The sequence below is a fragment of the Gorilla gorilla genome, chromosome 8, assembly GCF_029281585.2.
Source record: "Gorilla gorilla gorilla isolate KB3781 chromosome 8, NHGRI_mGorGor1-v2.1_pri, whole genome shotgun sequence".
Taxonomy (NCBI): Eukaryota; Metazoa; Chordata; class Mammalia; order Primates; family Hominidae; genus Gorilla; species Gorilla gorilla.
This window is the reverse complement of record NC_073232.2, coordinates 69,997,517-70,024,260: the sequence shown is the minus strand read 5'-3', so window position 1 is coordinate 70,024,260 and position 26,744 is coordinate 69,997,517. Positions and strand designations below refer to the sequence as shown.

General features: G+C 46.6%; 1 protein-coding gene across 1 annotated transcript in view; it reads left to right on the top strand.

The window, feature by feature from the left end:
* Nucleotides 1–5,286: 5,286 nt before the first annotated feature.
* Nucleotides 5,287–26,744, top strand: part of ALOX5 (arachidonate 5-lipoxygenase) — a 70,156-nt gene continuing 48,698 nt past the window's right edge. The window contains exons 1-3 of the mRNA XM_031015536.3: nucleotides 5,287–5,552; nucleotides 13,623–13,821; nucleotides 25,227–25,308. Of these exons, the coding sequence (XP_030871396.3) occupies nucleotides 5,403–5,552; nucleotides 13,623–13,821; nucleotides 25,227–25,308 (431 nt within the window). The 5' untranslated portion in view covers nucleotides 5,287–5,402. The remainder of the gene's footprint in view (nucleotides 5,553–13,622; nucleotides 13,822–25,226; nucleotides 25,309–26,744) is intronic.

The following is a 26,744-nucleotide window of genomic DNA, read 5'->3' as shown; positions in this document are numbered from 1 at the left end:
AAAACAAGTAACAAGATCAAAGCCATAATGAAAATTTTCCCAGCAAAGAAAAGCCTGAGACCCAATGGCTTCACTGCTGAATTCTATCAAACACTTAAAGAAGAACTAATACCAATCCTACTCAAACTATTCCAAAAAGTAGAAGAGGAGGGAATATTTCCAAACTTATTCTATGAGGCCATTACTGCTCCTATATCAAAACCAAGGACACATCAAAAAAAGAAAACTATAGGCCAATATCTCACATGAATATTGATGCAGAAATCCTCAAAAAATGCTAGCAAACTGAATTCAACATCACATTAAAAATCATTCATTATGACCAAATGGGATTTATCCCAGGGATGCAAATATGGTTCAACATATACACATCAATCAGTGTAACATATCATATCAACAGAATCAAGAAGAAAAACCATATGGTCATGTTAATTGATGCTGAAAAAGTATTTGAGAGAATTAAACATCTCTTCATGACAAAAGCCCTCAAAAACACTGGAGACAGAAGGAACATACCTCAGTACAATAAACAGACATATATGACAGACTCACAGCTAGAATCATACTAAATGGGGAGAAACTGAAAGTCTTTCCTCTAAGATCTGGAACAAGACAAGGATGCTCATTTTCACCAGTGTTAGTGGAACATAGTACTGAAAGTCCTAGCTAGAACAGACAAGAGACAGAAATAAGGGGCATCCAAACTGGGAAGAGAGAAGTCAAATTACCCTTGTTCACAGATGGTATGATCTTCTGTTTGGAAAAACCTAGACTCCATAAAAAAATGATTAGAACTGATAAATTCAGTAAAATTTCAGGATACAAAATTAACATACAAAAATCAGTAGCATTTCTATATGTCAATAGCCAACAATCTGAAAAGGAAATCAAGGAAGTAATCACATTTCCCATTTGCAATAGCTATAAATAAAATTAATATAATCTCATCTCTTCAATAAGTGGTGTTGGGAAAACTGCATATCCACATACAAAAGAATAAAATTAGACCCTTTTAATATACAAAACTGGACCCAAGTTAATATACAAAAATTAACTTGAAATGAATTAAAGACTTAAATGTAAGATCTGAAACCAAAAACTCCTAGAGAGAAACATAGGGGAAAAGCTCCTTGACGTTGGCCTTGGCAATAATTTTTTGGGATATTACACCAAAAGCACAGACTTTTGAAAAAATAAACAAATAGGACTACATCAAACTAAAAAGCTTCTGCATGGCAAAAGAAAGTCAACAACATGAAAAGGCAACCTACAGAATGGAGAGAAATATTTGCAAACCATATACCTGATAAGAAGTTAATATCAAAATATACAAAATATATAAGGAACTCACATATCTCAATACCAAAAAATAATAACCTGTTTTATAATGGGCAAAGGACCTGAATAGACATTTTTTCAAAGAAGACACACAGATGGCCAACGAGTGCAGGAAAAGGCGTTCAACGTCACTAATCACCAGGGAAATGCAAATTAAAACCACAATGAGATATCACTCCACACCTGCTAGGAAAGCTATTATGAAAAACACAAGAGACAATGAATATTGGTAAGGGCATGGAGAAAAAAGAACCCTTGTACACTGTTGGTAGAAATGTAAATTGCAACAGCCTTTATGGAAAATAGAACGGAGGTTCCTCAAAAAATAAAAGTAGAACTACCATACAATCTAGCAATTCCACTTATGAGTGTACATCCAAAGGAATCAAATCACTAAGTCAAAGAGATATCTGTACTTCCATGTTTATTGCAGCTTTACTCACAGTAGCCAAGATAACGAAAAAATCTAAATGTCCATCAACGGATAAAGAAAATGGGGGGAGGGGTGTGCATGTATACATACACAATGGACTATTTTTCAGCCATAACAAAGAAGGAAACCCTGCCATTTGTGACGATATGAATGAACCCAGAGGACATTATGTTAAGTGAAATAAGCCAGACACAGAAATACAAATATTGTATGATCTCACTTACGTGCGAATCTAAAAATTTCAAACTTGAAGACGAATAAGTAGAACAGTATTTATCAGGAGCTAGGGGATGTGGGGAAGAAGCAAAATGTTGGGCAAAGAGTATAAACTTTCAGTTATGAGATGAAGGCCAGGTGCAGTGGCTCATGTTGGTAATCCCAATACTTTGGAAGGCTGAGGCGGAGGGATTGCTTGAGACCAGCCTAGGCAAGAAAGTGAGACCTCATCTCCACAAAAAATAAAAATAAAAGAATCAGCTGGGAGTGGTGGCATACACCTGTAGTCCCAGCTATTCAGGAGGCTGAGGGGGGAGGATCATTTGAAATTGGAAAGTCAAGGCTGCAGTCAGCCAAGATAGTGCCACTGCATTGCAGCCTGGGTGACAGAGCGAAACCCTGTCTCAAAAAAAAAAAAAAAAAAAAAAGATGAATAAGTTCTGGGGATCAAATGTACAGCATGGTGACTAGTTTATAACTGTGTTATTACTTGAAATTGGATAAGAGCAGATTTTAAGCATCCCCAGCACCCCCCCAACATACACACACACAAATGGTAACTATAGGTGGTGATAGATATGTTAATTTGACTGTGACAATCAGCATTCAATATATACATACATCAAATCATCACATTTTACCCCTTGAAATAGAAACTTTGATTTGTCAATCAAATATTTTAAAACGAAAATAATCATAATATTAATATAGCATACAGGAAAAAATTGCGTATCTCGACTGATACAGAAAATTTCATGATAAAAACACTTTAAAACAAAAGGAATAAAAGGGAACTCCCTCAACCTGATAAATGGCATCTGTGGAAACCCCCAGCTAGCATCAAACTTAATACTGAAAGGCTGGGTGTTCACCTCTTGAACCAGGAACAAGACAAAGATGCCTGCTTTTGCCACTTCCATTTGACCTTGTACTGAGGTTCTGGCTAGGGCAATTATCCCTGAAAAAGAAATAAAAGACTTCCAAATAAAAGAAGAAGTAAAACTATCTCTACTCGCTCATGACATGATCTTGCATATAGAAAATGTGCACATGTGCACACACACAAACCATTAGAACTAATAAAAAGTTCAGCAAGTTTGCAGAATATAAAATGAATGTACAAAAATCAAGTGTTTTTCTATATACTAGCAATTAACAATCTCAAAATGAATTAAAATTCCATTTACAATAGTATCAAACATAAATTATTTAGAAATAAAAAGTGCACTGAAAACTACAAAATATTTTGAAATAAATCAGAAAAGATTTAAGTAAATGGATCACTTGAACCCGGGAAGCAGAGGTTGCAGTGTGCCGAGATTGTACCACTGCACTTTAGCCTGGGCAACAGAGGGAGACTCCAAAGAGTCGAAAAGAAAAGAAAAGATTTAAATAAACTGAAACATATTCTATGGATCAGAAGACTTAATATTGTTAAAGTGACAATATTCCCCAAATTGATCTACAGCTTCAACTCAACCCCTATCAAAATCCCAGCTTGCTTTTTGGCTGAAATTGACAAGCTGATTCTATAATTTATATGGAATCTCCAAGAATCCAGAATAACCAAAACAATATTGAAAAATAAAGAACAGCGTTGGTGGATTAACATTTTCCAATTTCAAAACTTACTATAACACTGCGGTAATCAAGCAGTGTGGCACTGTATAGCATGTACATTACAGATCAATGGACTAGAATCAATGTCCAGAAATAAACCGTTATGTTTATAATGAATTACTTTTTAATAAGGTGTCAAGACAACGCAATGGGAAAAGAATAATGAATTCAACAAATGACGCATGGACAACTGGACATGCACATGCAACACAATGAATTTGAACTCTTCTATCTCTCCGTGCATAAAAACTAACTCAAAATGGGTCACGGATGTAAATGAAAAGCTAAAACTATAATAATCCTAGAGGAAAACTTAGGAGTAAATCTTTAAGATGTTATTGTAGGCAGTGGTTTCTCAGATAGGACCCCAAAATCACAAGCGACAAAAGAAATTGGACTTAAAGTTAAATACTTTTGTGCTTCAAACATCATCAAGAAAGTGAAAACACAACCCGCAGAAGCAATAAAAATGCCTGTAAGTCATATATCCGATTAGAGACTTCTATCCAGGATATATAAATAATGCAATTCAATGATAAAAAAGATAAATAGCCCAGTTTTCCAAAGAGTCAAGCATCTGAATATACATCTCTCCAAAAATATACAGATATCCAACAAGCATGTGAAAAGATGTTCAAAGCCATTTGCCAGGTGCACAAACCCAAGATAGTATGAGGAGATGCTACAGGGACTCTGCTGCTTCACAGACATGAAGCGTTGGTGAGAATGTAGGCAGTCACCTTTGGGGACTTCACATCCCCGCCGCCCCACGCACGGTGAGCTAGTGTTTAAACTTAGCCGAGATCAATACACGCGACTGTGTGCCCGTCAGACCCCGCGCTGCCGGCAGGGCTGGGAGAGGCGGGCGCCAGGAGTGGGCGGGAACCTGGGGGTTAGGCCCCAGCCGCGGGAAGCCGCCCAGGAGCGCGCAAAACCTTCTCCACACCCTTCCAGGCATTTGCCCGCCGCGATTCAGAGAGCCGACCCGTGACCCCTGGCCTCCCCTAGACAGCCCCGCATGTCCAGATGTGCCGTCCCGCCTGCCTCCCGCGACCACTGGCCATCTCTGGGCCTGGGCGCGGTCTCCGCGCCCGCCTGCCCCCGCCAGGAGCCGCAGGTCCAGCCAGTGAAGAAGCCCGCGCTGAAGGAGCCTCTGTGCTCCAGAATCCATCCTCAGTATCAGCGCTGGGGTGGCCTCCTCCAGGAAGCCCTCCTGATTCTCTCATGGGTCGCTCTTCCTCTGCAGACTCCCGGAGCACCCCTGCTCCAAGTACCGCAAGTGGCACTGAGAACGTGGGGAGAGCAGAGGCTGTGCCTAGATTTCTAGGGAGTCCCCGCAGCTCCACCCCAGGGCCTACAGGAACCTGGCCTTGGGCGAAGCCGAGGCAGGCAGGCAGGGCAAAGGGTGGAAGCAATGCAGGAGAGAACGAGTGAACGAATGGATGAGGGGTGGCAGCCGAGGTTGCCCCAGTCCCCTGGCTGCAGGAACAGACACCTCGCTGAGGAGAGACCCAGGAGCGAGGCCCCTGCCCCGCCCGAGGCGAGGTCCCGCGCAGTCGGCGCCGCGTGAAGAGTGGGAGAGAAGTACTGCGGGGGCGGGGGCGGGGCGGGGCGGGGGCGGGGCGGGGCGGGGGCGGGGGCGGGGGCGGGGGCAGCCGGGAGCCTGGAGCCAGACCGGGGCGGGGCCGGGACCGGGGACCGGGACCAGTGGTGGGAGGAGGCTGCGGCGCTAGATGCGGACACCTGGACCGCCGCGCCCAGGCTCCCCGCGCTCGCTGCTCCCGCGGCCCGCGCCATGCCCTCCTACACGGTCACCGTGGCCACTGGCAGCCAGTGGTTCGCCGGCACCGACGACTACATCTACCTCAGCCTCGTGGGCTCGGCGGGCTGCAGCGAGAAGCACCTGCTGGACAAGCCCTTCTACAACGACTTCGAGCGTGGCGCGGTGAGCGCGGGCGGGGCGCGGGTGGGGCGCGGGCTGAGGTGCGTCCGGGACCCGGTTTGGACGGCAGAGGCCTGGGCGGGGGCGCCGAGGGCCCGTCGGGGCGGCCCGGACAGGGCTGGGGGTGTCCAGGACCCTGTCAGGGCGGGCAGAACTGCGGTGGGGCGTGCCCTGGGCTCCCAGTGGCCGGTGGGTACCCTGGTGGGCAAGCGTCCAGGACCCCTCGCGGCGGCCGCGACCCCTGTCGGAAACGGAGACTTCCCGCGTGCCGTCTGCAAGGCGCCGCACGTCTTCCCTGGGAGGAGAAGGCCCAAGGTTTCCCCTCCACTTCAAGATCTGGGCTCCGAGGCTCCGGAGCCCCCTTCACTGGGCCGCATTTCTTGTGCCACCTCTTCCTTAGGCTCCTTCTGCAGGTCGCACAGGGAGGGAGAGGCAGAGGAGTCATGCTCACAGAACTCTGAGGGCACCTCGGAGCAGCCAGCTGTGAGCCATGGGGAAGGGTGCAGGTCAGCGGGTCCAGAGGCTTGAGTTCTGTCCAGACGTGACCACCAGCTCACTCTACCGTCTGTCTGGGCCTCAGTTTCCCCAGCTGAAAATGGAGGGTTGGCTTCAGTCTGGTCCATGAGTCATGGGTGAGCCCAGGCCCATCTGGTGGCTCAGACGGCACCTGGGCAGCTTACATTCTCAGGACAGGCCCCAGAGGAAATTAAAGGGAAGGAACAGAACCCAGGCCAGGAGAGGCCTTTCCTAAATGGAGGGGCTGCACTCCCTCCCAGCAGAATGTACACCAGGGAACACTTCCACGCTAGGTGTGAGGACGCGGGGGAGCCCTCAACATTTGGAAGCTAGTTCCTAATGCTGATCTGGACCTGAATTCCAGCCCCACGACTCTTTTCCATGAGCATGGGCAGGTCGCAGTTCTCACTGAGCCTTTAATGAAGTGCCTAATCCAGTACCTGGCACAGAGGAAGCGCTCCGTAAATGACCGGTAATAGTCCCAGACATACTGCAGGTGCGCAGGGAATATCAGTTCCCTTCCACCCCACCCCAGCTCCTAACTGGACCAAAAAGATTTAGACTTTACCAAGCTGCCTTCTCACCATTTACTTTATTATTTGATCAAACCTTGTGAAATTGCTCATAATGGACAAATACAACCGGCAAGTTCATGTTTCAACTGATTACTCTTGAATAAAATTTGTGTTTTAGGTGTGCAGAGCCTAAAGTAAGTAAAAACTACTCTTTTTCTGGATTCCAAGCTCTCCATGGGCTCGATTCCTATCCAGGAGCCTCATACCCTCGCTGTAGCACGACATGGCCCTCAGCCAAGTTCACTAGCATCCTGGCTTGAGCTCCCTTCAAGAAGAGTTAGGTGTTGAGTACAAGAGCAACCTTCAGTTGCTTAGTTGCCCCAGTCGGGGAAGTGACCCTGAGGACTGCGGTGCCCTGGAGTTAATGTGTCATCCATTTAGGGTGATGGCATCCTCTGCCATTTCTGACGCACCTTCATTTACTTCCATTATTTCATGGATTCCCCACACCTAGGGGAGAAGGACAGTGTACAGACTACTTCCCCTTTGTAAGTGCTTCCCCCTCCCCATTCTCCTCCACACATCATAAGGTTCTAGAAGCACAGGCCATTGGTGTGCTTACACTGCACAGCACGGGCACCCCGTGTGTGCTTTCCCCCTGGAGGGGACGTTATAACGTGGCCATAGCGGGCTCTTCGGACAAAGAGTGAAGGCACTGTTTTGTCCACTATCTCCCTCTCTCGGTCTGTCTTCCCCACCCTGAGAAGTCATTCAAATGACATTATAATTAAACACCTCAGCTGGAATCCCAGGCGCAAATTTCAGGAGAGATTTGCATGTCACATTTCCATTGGGTTGAGAGGGCTATAAGTCAGGGGTGGGGCAGGGGGCGGTTGGGGGTGGGGGCTACCGCAGGGTGGGGAACCAGCTAAGGCTGAAAGTTTCCTTGAAAAAATCAGCTTTTGAGAAAGTTCCTGTTGATGCAAAGTTACTCAACACTTTCTCTTGCCCAGCCCAGAGCTACTTCCTCATTCTCCCAGCTTGGTATCTGTAAAGACAATCATCCTTTTTGGGTAAAGGTAAAAGAGAAACCCTAGAGGAAGTACTTGCTGAGAAGACAAGGTTATCCCATTTTACAGGGAAAAGTGTTAAAATCTGTATTGTTAACAGTAGTAACGATAACAATAACAATAAAGGTATTTCCACACAATTTACTCATTTCCAAGTTATTGGCAGGTCAACACCCCCCTCCTCCAGGGCATAGTTCAGTCGAATAATGGACAGAACTGATTTTTTCCTTGATAAAGTGAGTCACAGGTCCCTTGTTATTCTCATCAGAGTTCTGCATAGTGATTCAGTCAGGACTGGGAATCAAGTCCTTCGCAGGTGGGATTATCCTATAAACGGTTGCGTCTTCCTTGGCTCCTCACTGTCTGCTGGAGAAAGCCAGGATCCTACACAGAATGGCCCTATTTCCAGAGGCTAACCCAAGTCTAGGCAAATTTAACAAGTTGGTTTATTTCTTTAACTCTGTAAATTTAAAGTAATTCAGATCGGATACGATAACTGTAACAGATCTGAAGATTTCTGAGAAATCTTAGTTGGCCCATTTCATTCCGTGCTGGTACTTTTAAGAAAGCTAAGGGCAATAGCGTGGTGTTTAATATATGATACTTGAATATGTTCAACAAGTGTAGAAAAGTGTTATAATGATTCATGCTTCTTAAATATAGTCATTGAGTATTCTTACATTCATGAAAAATTAATTCTAGAATACCTCCTTCTTGTGAATGGGAATATATTAGTGGAGCATAAATATTTCTTTGGTATGACCCTCAATCCATCTCTCATCTCCCAGTCTCCCCCTCTGAGCCATCTTTTCCCTACATTCTGCCCCCTCTTCTGCCTCCTCTTCCTTCCCCTGCTCCCAGTTCCCTAAATGCCCCCCATTTCTGCTCTCTGCCCTACAACTCTCCCTTCTTTTGTGCTCTGAATTTTCCTCTACACTCTGTCTTCCAGCCACCTCTCAGAGGCCCCTTCTCTGCTCCCTCAGTCTCCGGCTCTCTGTCCCACATTTTCCCCCTCCTCTGCCCCTTGGTCTCCCTATCCACTACCCCCATCCCTCTCTCCGTCCCTTGTTTTCCTCGGCTCTTCCCCATAGCCTCCCCGTCTCTCATCCCGAGTTTCTGTTTTGTCTGGCCCCAAATCTTCCTCTCTGCTCTGCAGCTTCCTCCTCCCACAGCGCCTCATTAGTCCCCCTCCAAGATGGGTAGTCTGGGGGTGGGCACACATCCTTGCTTCCGCAGAGAGATCCGTCTCCCTGTCCCAGCAACAGCAGAGATCTAATGAAAGACAGATGAAAGCTTTCCTAAAATGCTGATAGAAAGCTCACATGAAAACTGACCAACTGACTCTTTGCCGAAATATTCAAAAGCTTTTAAAACTACATATCCAATAAAAAGTTAAAAGCAACAAGCAAAATCAGCAAAGTGGCCCCTTGTGAAATGAGGCCGGTGAGTTGCAGGTTTCCCTTGTTTCTCTCCAGCATCTGTACCACCACGCCACCCACTTCTGTCCCCAGAAACTGTCCAGCCTTCCTCCTCCCACGTGTGAATCCCCCGGGGACCCTGCCCTCCCAGTTCCCCACATCTGAAATGTGCTACCCATGCCCATCCTCCTACTCATCTGCCCTCTGAAATCTGATGAGCCCCTAAAAGCTGCCTGAAATACCCTCTCTTATGAAGCTTTTCCCTGTCCTTCCATGCCACTCCACATTGCCCCTTTATACTCCATCCAGGGTACAAACCAGGGCTCAAAGCTGGGCCTTCTAGCTTCCGGTTCAGGGCTTTTCTCAAGATGTGGCCTTGGGGAACTGTGGGAGGAACCTGGGCTTGGCCATCACACAGGTGTAGGTTCTGATCTTGAGGCCACCATTGCTCTCTGAGCCTCAGTTTCTATCTGTAAAGCAGGATAATCACCCGCTCGGCCATTCCCAGGTCCAGTGCTTCCTGAGGGCCTGTTGGGGGGTGTCCACTGTTGATAGTGCCCACCATAATTCAGTGTGTCACCTGAGAATTTAATGTGTCACAGCAAATAGACAAATATAGCATCAGCCCAGTGTACTTGGCCCAGAGAGGAGGGAGGAAGGTGGCCATTGTAGTTCCACAAACCTTCCGAAGATCTTATTTTGCAGTTTGACACATGTGACCCTGGTATTTTCCTGGAGGGAGGCCTTTATCTGTCATTCTTCCAATAGTGGCCCCTGGGATGTTAGAACCACAGCCATCAAGCTTTGTCTTTTACTCCCTGAGTTGGGTCAAGGCTGGAGCCCTCTGCCCCTTGTTCACGTCTTATCATATTCAGGCTTGAAGCCAGCACCAGGAAAGTGGCTGGGCTGGCCATAGACCAGCCAGACTGCAGGCCTGGCCCCCTCCTGCTGTGGAAGTCCCCGTCAGATGGCAGATGGAGTCCTTGTAAATCTGCCTAGTGATTTCACCCCAAGTGAAACTCAGGGGCTCTCCACCAGGTGCCTGCAGGTGTGGGTAGGGCAGGGGGCCAGGAGTGTCCCAGTCCCCTGTGACTGCACCACAGGTGTGCTGGAAGGTCACCACACTGTCCACTCCTTCAGAGAAGCTGCTCAGTCTCTTCGTGTGGGTCGTCACCCCCAGGTAGACATCGGGCCCTCCCTGTGGGACCTGCCCAGTCCTGGAATGCCTCCTCAGCCCATCTCCCTCCCCTCTTAGTCCAAGGTACTGGGAGCCTCCCTCCCATGAGAGTGTCCCTGTTAGCTCCTCCCACCCCACCCCAGCTTTCCTGTCATCTATACCCTGGGGACACCTTCCTCCCTCTCCAGCCCCTCAGAGCCATAGGAAAGCTACTTCCCCTGCAGCAGCCACACTCAGACCAGGCCCAGGCCTCTGGTGGCCGCCCCTCAGTCCTCACCGCACACAGACTTGCTCTGCCTGCCCCACCAGCACTCAGAATGCCTCCCACTCTCCCTCTGTCCTCACAGCCCTGTCTCCAGCCTTTCAGGAGTTCCTTCTGGGCTTTGAGTGAAGGAGTTTGAGGTCACAGGTTCAGTTTCCTCCTCCCATGTGTGCTCCAGTTACTCGGATTGGCACATGTAGTCACGAAGTGGCCGTGACACAGGGGCCCATGCTAGCTCACAGGCGGTGCGGGGCCTGGTGCCCTGCAACCCCCTGGATTCAGGAAGGGGCACCGGTGGTTCTGATGCACACAACCGGTGGCCTGTGCCTCTGGAGAAACGAGGCCACCCAGGATGGTGTCATTTCATTTTCTCAATGGTCCTGCAAGTGAGGGATATCTCCCTTGGGGATGAAGAAACAGCTTCAGAGAATGAAGCAATGTGCCCAGGCCATCCAGCTACTTGCCTGAAGCTGGGATGTGAATTCAGAGCTCCAGACCCCAGGGCCCACCCAGTCTTCTACCCCTCACTGCCCTCTCCCCACTCCTCGGTGGGATCAGGAATCTCTGTCTTGGCTCACAACCTGCAGCTGAGGCCTCTGTAAATCCCTGTGGCATGCAGGGCCTGGCGTGGGGCATGCCCGACGCGTATCCAGTCCTGGGCCACTCAGCCCCCACTCTGCTCCTCCAGATGGGCCCGAGCCCCTGAGATGCTGAGACTCCTGTCCCATCAGAACCTGCCCACCCTGTCCATGATGGGCGAGGCCTTGTGTGTGGCCCTGCTCTCCTGAGGACAAGCTGTGGCAGGAAGGCTTCCTCAGAGGTGGCAGATGAGGCTGATACTCTCCCTGCAGGAGGGGCATTGTCGTGGGGCCGAGGCTGGTCCACATGTGGCTGGACCCAAGACATGTCATCCCACCACATGAGCCTGCTCCTCTGTCATCAGAAACTGTTCCTAGGGCCTCTGGCCTAGACCACAGAGCACAGGGAGGAAGCTTCCGCTTTCTGACCACAAGCGTCTGGCCTCAGCGTCAGCCACCCCAAACTGCTCACGGTGTTCAGAGCCAAGAGGTTTGTGGAAAACACTCAAGTTCCCATTCCTCTTAGGAAGCCCTCCAGGGGTCCTCCTGGCAGCTTGGAGGCAGGGCATGGAATGGGGATGCCTGCGCTCGCACAAAGGATGATACCCCTCGCCCCTTCCACTTTGCCATCATGCTGAGAACTCTAGGTTCTGCCGCCAGGGATAAAGTTCAAGGGTTGATGAATCTGGCTTAGAAAGTGCCTTGCGGGGGCCAGGCACAGTGGCTCATGCCTGTAATCCCAGCACTTTGAGAGGCCGAGGCAGGCGGATCACTTGAGGTCAGGAGTTTGAGACCAGCCTGGCCAACATGGTGAAACCCTGTCTCTACTGAAAATACAAAACTTAACCAGATGTGGTGGCAGGTGCCTGTAGTCACAGCTACAGGCTGTGGGAGACTGAGGCAGGAGAATCACTTGAACCCTGGAAGTGGAGGTTGCAGTGAGCCGAGATCGAGCCACTGCACTCCAGCCTGAGCAACACAGTGAGACTCCACCTCAAAATAAAAAAGAACATGCCTTGGAGGGCATCGAGTCTGGGGCTTTCCAAACCTGCTGGTCATCAGAATGCGTGATGCAATGCCTGAGCCTCTCATCCCAACTTCCTGTCTGCCATCCATTGCTGCAGAGACAAAAGCCCTCCAGAAGCTATGGCTGTTGCCTCAGAGCCGCCCGTGTCCTGGAAGCAGGAGCCTGGCAGGGAGGGGGCCAAGCAGCCTTGTCCCGGAGGCCTGGGCAGCTGCGCTGTACACAGCCTGGGGTGGTGCCTTCTAGCTGCAAGGCCAGCCTCACCCTGCCACCAGTAATGCCACAGGTGCAGCAGAGCTGCTTGGTCTCACTGTTCTCTGGGCATCACCATGTAGCTGTGAACTGCAAATGTCCCAGGACGACTCGAATCCATGCAAGCTCCCTGTATCTAAGCCTCACCATTTTCACTCGCTTATTAGCCCCACTGAAAACTGGAAGGAGAGGAAGTGGCTATGATGGAAAGACCTGGGGTGGGACTCCAGCTCTGCTGGCAAGTGGCAGAGGTGGGAGTCACTGAGCCTCGCTGTCTTCATCTGTGGAAGGGGTGGTAACTCCCCTGCACTCCCAGAGTCATTGTGGGGATCCACTGTCAGCAAGCCCATCTCCAGTTGTAAAGGCCTCCCACAAGGCTATCCCATGTGGGGGCAGCTGTGGACCCTCACTGGGCACAGCCTCGCAGGTGTAGGCATGAGCCTGGGTGTCTCCCCATCCTCCAGCCTGAGCTAAGTGCAGTCCGCAGACATTGCCCTCTGAGCAGCACAGCACCATCCTGGCTCACTGGATTCTCTCTCCTCAAGGGCAGGGCCCAGGATTTGTCCATTTCTTTCACCTGCCTGGGTCGTAGCACTGAGCCTTGTCAGGGGCAGGCCTTCAGTGAATGTCTTGGCTAAATGAATTCAGGAGTTCATTTAAGGTGTTCATGAAGAATCTTGGCTCCATGAACTGTAGTGGAGGCAAAACTCCACCTCTTCCCATTTCAGCTAGGTCTGAGAATCGGCATAAGACAGATTCATGGGTGAAAGCATACAGATTTCTTTAATACAAGTTGTACGTGGCATGGGAGCCCTCTTAAAAAGATGAGGACCCCAAGAAGCAGTTAGAGTCAATCCCCCTTAGATACTGCATTGAATGAATCATCGTGAAATATGATAAGGCCAAGGGGCTTGGGCTAGGGCAGGTAACTGGGCAGGGAAGTGACTCGGGAGGTAAGGGTTCATTGTACAAGATCGGTTTGTATGGATTTCCTTTGGCTTCAACTTCCCAACCTTGATGAAAAGAGTGTTACTTTCCTTTTGGTATAGTGAGGACATCTTTCATAGAGGACTTTCATCTCCTGCTTCTAAGAAACAGCACGAATGTCAGAGTATCTTGCACCTGCTGTTTTTTTAAGTGCTTTTCATTCAACGTAGTCCCTGTGCCACAGCAGCATACCTTGGGGTGACAAATTCTTAACACCTCCAGAACAAAGGCTCAGGAGACCACGCATGGCCTGATTGCCTGTTCTCCTTCCCAGGTGGATTCGTACGATGTGACTGTGGACGAGGAACTGGGCGAGATCCAGCTGGTCAGAATCGAGAAGCGCAAGTACTGGCTGAATGACGACTGGTACCTGAAGTACATCACGCTGAAGACGCCCCACGGGGACTACATCGAGTTCCCCTGCTACCGCTGGATCACTGGCGATGTCGAGGTTGTCCTGAGGGATGGACGCGGTGAGCAGCTCAGGCCCCTTCTGCCCCGGGCTTCCCAAGAACCGAAAGTTCTTCCTGTCCTCAAAGCACTGTAGTCATAGGAGGAATGACACTGCTGTGCAGGGGCGGGAAGTGGGAGGGCTCTGCCCTGTGCCTCGACACACCTGCAGGAGGCATGACTTTCCTTGGGATTCTTACAAGCCCCTGAGGGTGGAGCGGGTGGCCCCAGGCCTCACTGTCGTCGTGTCCTCACTCTGCGCTGCGGTTCTACAGGGGAGGGTTGTGCCCCTCTTTTTGTCAGTGGGTAACTAGGGTCCATACAGGCAGATACCTATGGGACATGCGCCTGGATGGGCACTTCTCTAGTTGCCACGGTGTGGCATCACTTTCTAGTTCATAGCCTGCCCTCTGTGAGATCACAGTAGGGCTCAGGCAATCTCGGGATGCCCCATGTGGGCCTAGGGAGGGAAGGGGTGGACAAGGAGCACCCCAAGTGCCAGCTCTGAGGAGCCATGGACAAGCCTGCAAATCACAGTTACCAGTTCTTCAACCTGAAGTCTCACCTTTTGCTGAAAGAAAGAAGAACCTCAAATCTGTTCCCCTTACTAAGCTGCCCAGATGTGCAGACCCCAGTTAGGAGGCCATTCTTTGTTAGGGACACACAGCTGACCTGGTACAGAGCATCAGAGATGGACGCAGGCGTCAAGGTCAGCCAAGGCTCCCTGAATGAACCACCTTGCATACCCAGCCTCCTAGTGTGCCTGGCAAAATCCTACCTCACTTCGAGTCATAACCCTTCGGCCTGCTCTCAGTTTAAACCTGGAAAGATAAGCCTTCAAAGGCCAGGCAGCCACCGTAATAATAAGAGAAAGCCACTGCTTCTGCCATGACAGCGTCAAACTCTTTCTCTTTGCCAAGTTTCCTGTAGCTAGTGTGTTCTTCACGAAGTTTGGTGGGGTAGGTAGGAAGAGATGACTGTTACCCCCATTTCATAGCTAAGAAAACTGAGACAAAGGAGAAAAAAGTTATTCTGTACCTGCTGTTCTTAAGCTACCAGGCCACATCCCATCGTTTCTGATGTGGAATTTGGCTTAAGAAACCAAATTTCCAGAATATTTCTGAACATGGAGTTAAGAGGATTTTTGTCCCCCTACCTAATGACAGGAAAAAAAATCACAAAGTTCATTTATTCCTGTGGTCAACAGAATGTGGAAGGTTGTGGACAGGGCACTTCTCTTTTTCTGGTAGTTAGAAAATGCTGGCTCTGAAACTCCCTCCTGCACATCTACCCAAGGTCTCGGTTATGAAGCCTTTCTTCGTGCAGACCCTTCAGCTCATCTTGGCAAAAAACAGATGGTACACTAGGATGAGGGTTTAAGAAAGGGGCGTCACAAAGGTGTGGGCCCATGTGCAGAGGGACCATGCAGAGTGCGGGGCCATCAGCACCACTAGTCCTGATGCAGGGGGAGGGGGAAGGTTGTGGGAGTAATGCAGAAGTATCCTGGAGACAGCACCCTTGGAGGAGCTGCGGCCCTCAGTAGAAAGGTGCTGGGGAGTGATTGGCCTCTCCTTGCTCTACACATTCCCTCCTTTCTGGTCAGAGTTCCCAGTGGAAAACCCATTGAGGCATCTCATTCCAATCACTTTCAGGGACAGCACAGGTTGGAGGGTGAGCATAGAGAAGCTGTCCAGCAAGTTCCATTCTCTCTACTGCTGTAAAACCAACCTCCTTGGTAACTTTAAGCAGCCATTTAATTTTGTTCATGCTCTTGCAGGTCAGGAATTTAGGAAAGGCTTCACTGGGCGGTTCATCTGTGGCCATGTAGCATCAACTGAGGGGGGCTGGGCCTTCTTCTGTCATGTGTCTGGCACCTCTAGGCTCCTTGGCCTCTCTGTCCATATGGAGTCTCATTCTTTAAGGCTTCTCACAGAATGGTGTCCTCTGGGTGCTTGCATTTCTTACATGATGGCTGGCTTCCAAGAGCAAGTTTTCTAAGAGACAGAAAGTGGAAGCTGCCAATCTCTTCAGGCTTGGGCCTGGAAACTGGCACACTGTAACTTCCATCATATTCTACTGGTCCAAGCAGTCACAGAGCCCACCCAGACTCCGGGGGCGGGGGTGGGGATGCAGACCCCCCATCTCTCAATGGAAGGAATGTCAAAGAATTTGTGGCCTATTATTATTATTATTATTATTATTATTATTTTGAAACAGAGTCTCACTCTATTGCCCAAGCTAGAGGGCAGTGGCACGATCTCGGCCCACTGCAACCTCTGCCTCCCAGGTTCAAGCGATTCTCCTGCCTCAGCCTCCCAGGGAGCTTGGTTTACAGGCTCCAGGTAGCCACCAAGCCTGGCTAATTTTTGTATTTTTACTAGAGAAAGGGTTTTGCCATGTTGGCCAGGCTAGTCTGGAACTCCTGACCTCAGGTGATCCACCCGGCTCGGCCTCCCAAAGTGCTGGGATTACAGTCGTGAGCTACCATGTCCAGCTGTGGCCAATTATTAATCCACCACATGGCACAACAACCAATCCTGTGAACAACCTGGAAATGAGGGGGGCCAGCCTACAAGTGATTCAATTACTCACCATATGATCACCCCTTAAATCTAATATTTCACCACTATACCTTGGGTGAACATGAATGTCAGAGGGCCATTACTGTGGCCCCACAGATCCAGAGCATCTGTGTGAAGGGACAGCTTCATTAAGGCACTGTGTCAGTCCTTGGAACCTGCCCTGCTGAGCTCTTCTGCCGTCAGTCCAGGCTTTCTTATCCTGCTGTGCTCCCAGAACTTCATCAGCCATTGGATAAATTCTTCAAACACCTTCGGGACCAGGGGAGACAGAACTATTCTCTTTTTGAAACTTGGCATGTTGCAATTCTGCATGTACTGACTTATTCATACCAGTGAAACTGAAGAGATCCAGTTTCTCAGAGTCAAGGTGCCCAAGAGATTAGCTGGTTCCTTAAGGTAGATAAGAGATGATGAATGTTGAGTGCCTCCAGAATTATCCCCATAGCCAATGATAACAATTATTGTCACCATTAATACTCACCTTGCCTTCTGTGGCCTCAAGCCTCCCCTCCTGGCTGGCTTTACATCCCCAGGGGAGAATGCAGAGGTACCCCGTTAATATTCCTTTTTGGACCCCAGTTCCAAGCTCAAGGATGAAGATGTCTCAGCCTGGAAGTGCTGTCGGGTGGACAGCTCAGAATGTGGCCTGAGTGTCATCTGAGAACTAACTGCGTCCAGGTCTGCAATTAGATCAGTACAGAAGTTGAAGCCTATAGTTCCAGCACTTTGGGTGGCTAAGGTGGGAGGATTGTTTGAGTCTAGGATTTTGTCACAAGCCTGGGCAATGTAGAGAGACCCCATCTCTACAAAAAAAATTGAAAATTAGCTAGGGGCCGAGGCAGGCAGATCACAAGGTCAGGAGATCGAGACCATCCTGGCTAACACAGTAAAACCCCGTCTCTACTAAAAATACAAAAAATTAGCTGGATGTGGTGGTGGGCAACTGTAGTCCCAGCTACTTGGGAGGCTGAGGCAGGAGAATGGCGTGAACCTGGGAGGTGGAGCTTGCAGTAAGCTGAGATCGTGCCACTGCACCCCAGCCTGGGCAACAGAGCAAGACTCTGTCTCAAAAAAAAATAAAAAAAAATTAGCCAGGTATGGTGGTGTGTGCCTATAGTCCCAACTACTTAGGAGGCTGAGGTTGGGGAATCACTTGAGTCCTGAAGTTCAAGGCTGCAGGGAGCTATGATCATGCCACTGCACTCTAGCCTGGGAGACAGAGGGAGACCCTGTCCCTTAAAAAAATAAAAATAAAATAAATACAAAATAAAATACAAAGACTCAGAGGAGGGGTTTTAGAAACTTTTATAGCAACTTAACAGAACAATTTTATGACTTTTGCACCTAATAAGAAAAAAAAAGACTTGGATTTTGAATATCTTTGGGTTTTTAAAATTTCATTTTTCTAGTAATTAACTTTTATTATATTTTACAAAAATATCAATCTGTGTTGAAAAGTAAGTTTTAAAACATAATGCTTTACCACGAGAGCTAGAGAAACTATTCCAGGACCTGTTTTCAGGAGATCTGGGCTCCCCCTATTTACAGCTCTATGGGCTGCATTCACAGGCTTGGCCTTAAGCAATAGTTTAAAGAGTGGTCATGATATGACCTCATCTGCTCTAAAGGTTCTGAGAAGCAGCCCCGCCCTTAGCTACCTGCTCCAACTCCTGCAGTGAGAGACGGCAGCAAGACAGGCTGAGAGATAAGATGCTCTCAGAGCTAGGCTTAGAGGGAGGAGCAGAACCCTCAGGCCAGTGATGACTATAGGCATAATGATAATGATCATTGTTCCCATCCATTGGCATTTACTGCGTGCCAGGCGCCGTGTGGAGGGCTTTCCTGCATTCTCTCCCCAAATGCACACCATGACCCGGAGAAGTAGGCATTATCATCTCCATTTTACATGTGAGGGGGTCAGGGCAACTCTTGGTCACACAGCTTCAGTGGCAGAGCCCAAGTCCAACCACATGTGTCTCTTCTAAAGCCATCTAGGACACTGCACTCTTTTAGAATGGAGCTCATTCTCAATCCTCTGTGTAGGCACGACAGGGAACCGGGTTGTGTCATCGTCACACATTTCTCCATGAAACAATGAAATGGACTTAGAAACATAAGAGCTGTGAGAACTGCTGCTCTCACAGGCAACACTAAAACTCAGAGTGAACTCCCGTTTTTGCTCAGTATAAGAATTTCAGAGAAGAGGAGTAAACTATTCTGCAGTGATTTAAAGATACCCACCAAGGGCCACGAAATGCCTTTCTCCTGGAGCAAAAAGGCAGCTCTGCACCAGGGGCCCTTAGGTCCCTGAAGAGTCTTGAGGGTCTGAGTGGAAGGTTAGGACCTCAAGTGGAAATGCACACACAGGCCAGAGTTAGGCATGTACTGTGCCTGCCAAGCCCAGTGAGAACCAAGCCTGGCCCTTGCATCTGAATATGATTCTCTAAGCACTGAAAGGCAGGGGCCCCAAGGCTTGCTGAGTGAGTGGGCAAGAGGATGAGGAACTGGATTTGGCTTTTGTAAAGTGAGTGGCTAAGAGCACAGGAGTTGAGTTTTATGTTGAAAATTCACTAATTCAGACTGGTTCCAAGATGGCCGAATAGGAACAGCTCCAGTCTACAGCTCCCAGCATGAGCAATGCAGAAGATGGGTGATTTCTGCATTTCCAGCTGAGGCACCGGGTTCATCTCACTGGGGATTGTTGGACAGTGGGGGCAGGACAGTGGGGGCAGCCCACTGAGTGTGAGCATCACCTCACCTGGGAAGCGCAAGGGGTCAGGGAATTCCCTTTCCTAGCGAAGGGAAGTGGTGACGGACAGCACCTGGAAAATCAGGTCACTCCCACCCTAATACTGCACTTTTCCAACAGTCTTAGCAAACAGCATACCAGGAGATTATATCCTGCGTCTGGCTTGGAGGGTCCCATGCCCACAGAGCCTTGCTCATTGCCAGCAAGCTCGAACTGGGTGGAGCCCATCGCAGCTCAGGAAGGCCTGCCAGCCTCTGTAGACTCCACCTCTGGGGGCAGGTCATAGCCGAACAAAAGGCAGCAGAAACCTCTGCAGACTTTAATGTCCCTGTCTGACAGCTTTGAAGTGACTAGTGGTTCACCCAACATGGAATTTGAGATCTGAGAAGGGACAGACTGCCTCCTCAAGTGGCTCCCTGACCCCAGAGTAGCCTAACTGGGAGGCACCCTCCAGTAGGGGCAGACTGACACCCCACATGGCCAGGTACACCTCTGAGACAAAGCTTCCAGAGGAGCAATCAGGCAGCAACATTCGCTATTCAGCAATATTCGCTGTTCTGCAGCCTCCGCTGCTGATACTCGGGCAAACAGGGTCTAGAGTGGACCTCTAGCAAACATCAACAAACCTGCAGCTGAGGGTCCTGACTGTTAGAAAGAAAACTAACAAACAGAAAGGACATCCACACCACCAAAACCCCATCTGTACGTCACCATCATCAAAGACCAAAGGTAAATAAAACCACAAAGATGGGGAAAAACGGAGCAGAAAAGCCGAACATTCTACAAATCAGGCTGCCTCTCCCCTTCCAAAGGAAGGCAGCTCCTCGCGAGCAGTGGAACAAAGCTGGATGGAGAATGACTTTGACGAGTTGAGAGAAGAAGGCTTCAGATCATCAAACTTCTCCCAGCTAAAGAAGGAAGTTCGAACCCATCGCAAAAAAGCTAAAAACCTTGAAAAAAGATTAGACGAATGGCTAACTAGAATAACCAATGTAGAGAAGTCCTTAAATGACCTGATGGAGCTGAAAAACATGGCACGAGAACTATGTGACGAATGCACAAGCTTCAGTAGCCAATTCGATCAACTGTAAGAAAGGGTATCAGTGACTGAAGATCAAATGAATGAAATGAAGCGAGAAGATAAGTTTAGAGAAAAAAGAGTAAAAAGAAATGAACAAAGCCTCCAAGAAATATGGGACTATGTGAAAAGACCAAATCTACATCTGATTGGTGTACCTGAAAGTGATGGGGAGAATGGAACCAGGTTGGAAAACACTCTGCAGGATATTATACAGGAGAACTGGCTCACCCTAGCAAGGCAGGCCAACATTAAAATTCAGGAAATACAGAGAACACCACAAAGATACTCCTTAAGAAGAGCAACTCCGAGACACATAATTGTCAGATTCACCAAAGTTGAAATGAAGGAAAAGATGTTAAGGGCAGCCAGAGAGAAAGGTCAGGTTACCCACAAAGGGAAGCCCGTCAGACTAACAGCTGATCTCTCGACAGAAACTCTACAAGCCAGAAGAGAGTGGGGGCCAATATTCAACATTCTTAAAGAAAAGAATTTTCAACCCAGAATTTCATATCCAGCCAAACTAAGCTTCATAAGTGAAGGAGAAATAAAATCCTTTACAGACAAGCAAATGCTGAGAGATTTTGTCACCACCAGGCCTGCCCTAAAAGAACTCCTGAAGGAAGCACTAAACATGGAAATGAACAACTGGTACCAGCCACTGCAAAAACATGCCACATTGTGAAGACCATCGATACTAGGAAGAAACTGCATCAACTAACAAGCAAAATAACCATCTAACATCATAAAGACAAGATCAAATTCACACATAACAATATTAACGATAAAGGTAAATGGGCTAAATGCTCCAATTAAAAGACACAGACTGGCAAATTGGATAAAGAGTCAAGACCCATTAGTGTGCTGTATTCAGGAAACCCATCTCACGGGCAGAGACACACATAGGCTCAAAATAAAGGTATGGAGGAAGATCTACCAAACAAATGGGAAACAAAGGCAGGGGTTGCAATCCTAGTCTCTGATAAAACAGATTTTAAACCAACAAAGATCAAAAGAGACAAAGAAGGCCATTACATAATGGTAAAGGAATCAATTCAACAAGAAGAGCTAACTATCCAAAACATATATGCACCCAATACAGGAGCACCCAGATTTACAAAGCAAGTCCTTAGAGACCTACAAAGAGACCTAGACTCCCACACAATAATAATGGGAGACTTTAACACCCCACTGTCAACATTAGACAGATCAATGAGACAGAAAGTTAACAATGATATCCAGGAATTGAACTCAGCTCTCCAGCAAGCGGAACTAATAGACATCTACAGAACTCTCCACCCCAAATCAACAGAATGTACATTCTTCTCAGCACTGCATCACACCTATTCTGAAATTGACCACATAGTTGGAAGTAAAGCACTCCTTAGCAAATGTAAAAGAACAGAAACCATAACAAACTGTCTCTCAGACCACAGTGCAATCAAACTAGAACTCAAGATTAAGAAACTCACTCAAAACCGCTCAACTACATGGACACTGAACAACCTGCACCTGAATGACTGCTGGGTACATAACGAAATGAAGGCAGAAATAAAGATGTTCTTTGAAACCAATGAGAAGAAAGACACAACATACCAGAATCTCTGGGACACATTTAAAGCAGTGTGTAGAGGGAAATTTATAGCACTACATGCCCACAAGAGAAAGCAGGGAAAATCTAAAATTGACACCCTAACATCACAGTTAAAAGAACTAGAGAAGCAAGAGCAAACACATTCAAAAGCTAGCAGAAGGCAAGAAATAATTAAGATCAGAGGAGAACTGAAGGAGGTAGAGACACAAAAAACCCTTCAAAAAATCAATGAATCCAGGAGCTGATTTTTTGAAAAGATCAACAAAATTGATAGACCGCTAGCAAGACTAATAAAGAAGAAAAGAGAAGAATCAATTAGATGCAATAAAAAGTGATAAAGGGGACATCACCACCTATTCCACAGAAATACAAACTACCATCAGAGAATATTATAAACAACTCTACGCAAATTAACTAGAAAATCTAGAAAAAATGGATAAATTCCTCGACACATACACCCTCCCAAGACTAAACCAGGAAGAAGTTGAATCCCTGAATAGACCAATAACAGGCTCTGAAATTGAGGCAATAATTAACAGCCTACCAACCCAGAAAAGTTCAGGACCAGATGGATTCACAGCCGAATTCTACCAGAGGTACAAGGAGGAGCTGGTACCATTCCTTCTGAAACTATTCCAATCAATAGAAAAAGAGGGAATCCTCCCTAACTCATTTTATGAGGCCAGCATCATCCTGATACCAAAGCCTGGCAGATACACAACAAAAAAAACAATTTTAGATCAATATCCCTGATGAACATCGATGCAAAAATCCTCAATAAAATACTGGCAAACTGAATCCAGCAGCACATCAAAAAGCTTATCCACCAGGATCAAGTGGGCATCATCCCTGGGATGCAAAGCTGGTTCAACATACACAAATCAATAAATGTAATCCAGCATATAAACAGAACCAAAGACAAAAACCACATGATTATCTCAATAGATGCAGAAAAGGCCTTTGACAAAATTCAACAATCCTTCATGCTAAAATCTCTCAATAAGCTAGGTATTGATGGGACGTATCTCAAAATAATAAGAGCTATTTATGACAAACCCACAGCCAATATCATACTGAATGGGCAAAAACTGGAAGCATTCCCTTTGAAAACTGGCACAAGACAGGGATGCCCTCTCTCACCACTCCTATTCAACATAGTGTTGGAAGTTCTGGCCAGGGTAATCAGGCAGGAGAAAGAAATAAAGGGTATTTAATTAGGAAAAGAGGAAGTCAAATTGTCCCTGTTTCCAGATGACATGATTGTATATTTAGAAAACCCCATTGTCTCAGCCCAAAATCTCCTTAAAGCTGATAGGCAACTTCAGCAAAGTCTCAGGATACAAAATCAATGTGCAAGAATCACAAGCATTCTTATACACCAATAACAGACAAACAGAGAGCCAAATCATGAGTGAACTCCCATTCACAACTGCTACAAAGAGAATAAAATACCTAAGAATCCAACTTACAAGGGATGTGAAAGACCTATTCAAGGAGAACTACAAACCACTGCTCAATGAAATAAAGGAAGACACAAACAAATGGAAGAACATTCCATGCTCATGGATAGGAAGAATGAATATCATAGAAATGGCCATACTCCCAAGGTAATTTATAGATTCAATGTCATCCCCATCAAACTACCAATGACTTTCTTCTCAGAATTGGAAAAATCTACGTTAAAGTTCATATGGAACCAAAAAAGAGCCCACATTGCCAAGACAATCCTAAGCCAAAAGAACAAAGCTGGGGCATCATGCTACCTGACTTCAAACTATACTACCAGGCCACAGTAACCAAAACAGCATGGTACTGGTACCAAAACAGACATATAGACCAATGGAACAGAACAGAGCCCTCAGAAATAACACCACACATCTACAACCATCTGATCTTTGACAAACCTGACAGAAACAAGAAATGGGGAAATGATTCCCTATTTAATAAATGGTACTGGGAAAACTGGCTAGCCATATGTAGACAGCTGAAGCTGGATCCCTTCCTTACACCTTATACAAAAATTAATTCAAGATGGATTGAAGACTTAAATGTTAGACCTAAAACCATCAAAACCCTAGAGGAAAACCTAGGCAATACCATTCAGGACATAGGCATGGGCAAGGACTTCATGTCTAAAACACAAAAATCAATGGCAACAAAAGCCAAAATTGACAAATGGGATCTAATTAAACTAAAGAGCTTCTGCACAGCAAAAGAAACTACCAACAGAGTGAACAGGCAACCTACAGAATGGGAAAAAAATTTTGCAATCTACTCATCTGACAAAGGGCTAATATCCAGAATCTACAAACAACTCAAACAAATTTACAAGAAAAAAACAAACAACCCCATCAAAAAGTGGGCAAAGGATATGAACAGACACTTCTCAAAAGAAGACATTTATGCAGCCAACAGACACATGAAAAAATGCTCATCATCACTGGCCATCAGAGAAATGCAAATCAAAACCATAATGATATACCATCTCACACCAGTTACAATGGCAATCATTAAAAAGTCAGGAAACAACAGGTGCTGGAGAGGATGTGGAGAAATAGGAACACTTTTACACTGTTGGTCGGACTGTAAACTAGTTCAACCTCTGTGGAAGACACTATGGCAATTCCTCAGGGATCTAGAACTAGAAATACCATTTGACCCAGCCATCGCATTACTGGGTATATACCCAAAGGATTATAAATCATGCTGCTATAAAGACACATGCACACGTATGTTTATTGCGGCACTATTCACAATAGCAAAGACTTGGAACCAACCCAAATGTCCATCAATGATAGACTGAATTAAGAAAATGCGGCACATATACACCATGGAATACTATGCAGCCATAAAAAAGGATGAATTCATGTCCTTTGTAGGGACATGGATGAAGCTGGAAATCACCCTTCTCAGCAAACTATCGCAAGGACAAAAAAACAAACACTACATGTTCTCACTCATAGGTGGGAATTGAACAATGAGAACACTTGGACACAGGAAGGGGAACACCACACACTGAGGTCTGTCGTGGGGTGGGGGTAAGGGGGAGGGATAGCATTAGGAGATATACCTAATGTAAATGACGAGTTAATGGGTGCAGCACACCAACATGGCACATGTATAGATATGTAACAAACCTGCACGTTGTGCACATGTATCCTAGAACTTAAAGTAGAATTTTAAAAAAAAAGAAAATTCACTAATTAGGTGTGTGACCTTGGGTAAAGTTCAAGAGCAAAGCTACACAACTTCCCTAAGCCTCAGTTTCTTCATCATTAATTGGGGAAGTGCTCTGAGGCTCAAATGAGGTCATGCACATAAAGCACTCGGCATGGGTAGGGCATCTGAGGGAAGCCTGCACACTTGGCATTGGGCATTGTTATTGTTCTTCCTCAGGCTCCTCTCATGTTGTTCTTTCTTTACAGCAAAGTTGGCCCGAGATGACCAAATTCACATTCTCAAGCAACACCGACGTAAAGAACTGGAAACACGGCAAAAACAATATCGGTGAGTTATGACATCAGATCGAGTGGCCACGGGGCCGTGGTTTCTTCTATCTCAAGAGCATGGTATGAAATAAACCCTTTCCACAGTGTATGGCCTGTCACTGCTGGAAAGTCACCAAGGCACCAGCTCCCAGTGTGGGTGCACAATCCCCAAACTTCACCTTACCTACAACTCCAGACAAGAGATGGAGAGGAGAGTAATGAAAATAACTTTGGATCAACCATATTGGCATGTAGGAAGAATGGGCAGAAAAGCTTGAGTGTACCTTCATGTTCTCCATTGTAGGGGTTGCCTCTTACTTCTTACGTCTTCTTATAACAATTCAATTATAAAAGTGATACATGATCAGCAACAAAATTGACAACTCTTCAGCCAACTGACCAGAGGATTCAAACCATTAAAATGAGCAATAAGAGAAAAAGCAATACAGAAATTAAAATGAATAAAAAAGGAAAAATGAGACTCATAAAATGAGGGAAAATCAATACAGAAATTAAAATTAATAAAAAAGAATACTATGAACAATTGCATGCCAACAAACTAGTTAAATGAAATGCGCAAATTCCTAGAAAGACGCAAACTGCCAAAACTGACTCATGAAGAAATAGTTAATCTGAATAAACCAATCACAACCAAAGAGATTGAATTAGTAATTCTAAAATTTCCCACAAATAGAAGCCCAGACCCAGATAGCTTCACTGGCTAATTCTATCAAACATTTAAAGAATTAATACTGATCTTGCATAAACTCTTTTAAGAAATAGAAGGAACACTTCCCAATTCATTGTCTCATACCCATATTATACCAAAACTAAAGGCATCACAAGAAAACTATAAACCAATATCCCTTAGCAATATAGATATAAACATTTTCAATGAAATACTAGCAAACCTAACCCAGAAGTATATAAAAGGCATTAAACAATATGAACATGTGGGATTTAGCCCAGGAATGCAAAGTTGGTTTAACATCCAAAAATCAATTAATTGAATTCACCATATCAATAGAGTAAAGAACAAAACAAAACAAAGTACGTAATCATTTCAATAGACATACAAAAAAGGCATTTGACAAAATCCAACACCCATTCATGATAAAACACTCAAAAAACAGGAATTGAAGAAAATGTCCTCAACCTGATAAAGGTTTGAAAATTCACAATTAGGCTCGGCGTGGTGGTTCACACCTGTAATCCCAGCACTTTGGGAGGCCAAGGCAGGTGGATCACGATGTCAAGAGATTGAGACCATCCTGGCCAACATGGTGAAACCCCGTCTATACTAAAATACAAAAAGTAGCTGTGTGTGGTGGCATGCGCCTGTAGTCCCAGCTACTCAGGAGGCTGAGGCAGGAGAATCGCTTGAACCCAGAGGGCGGAGGTTGCAGTGAGCTGAGATCATGCCACTGCACTCCAGCATGGTGACAAGCAAGACTC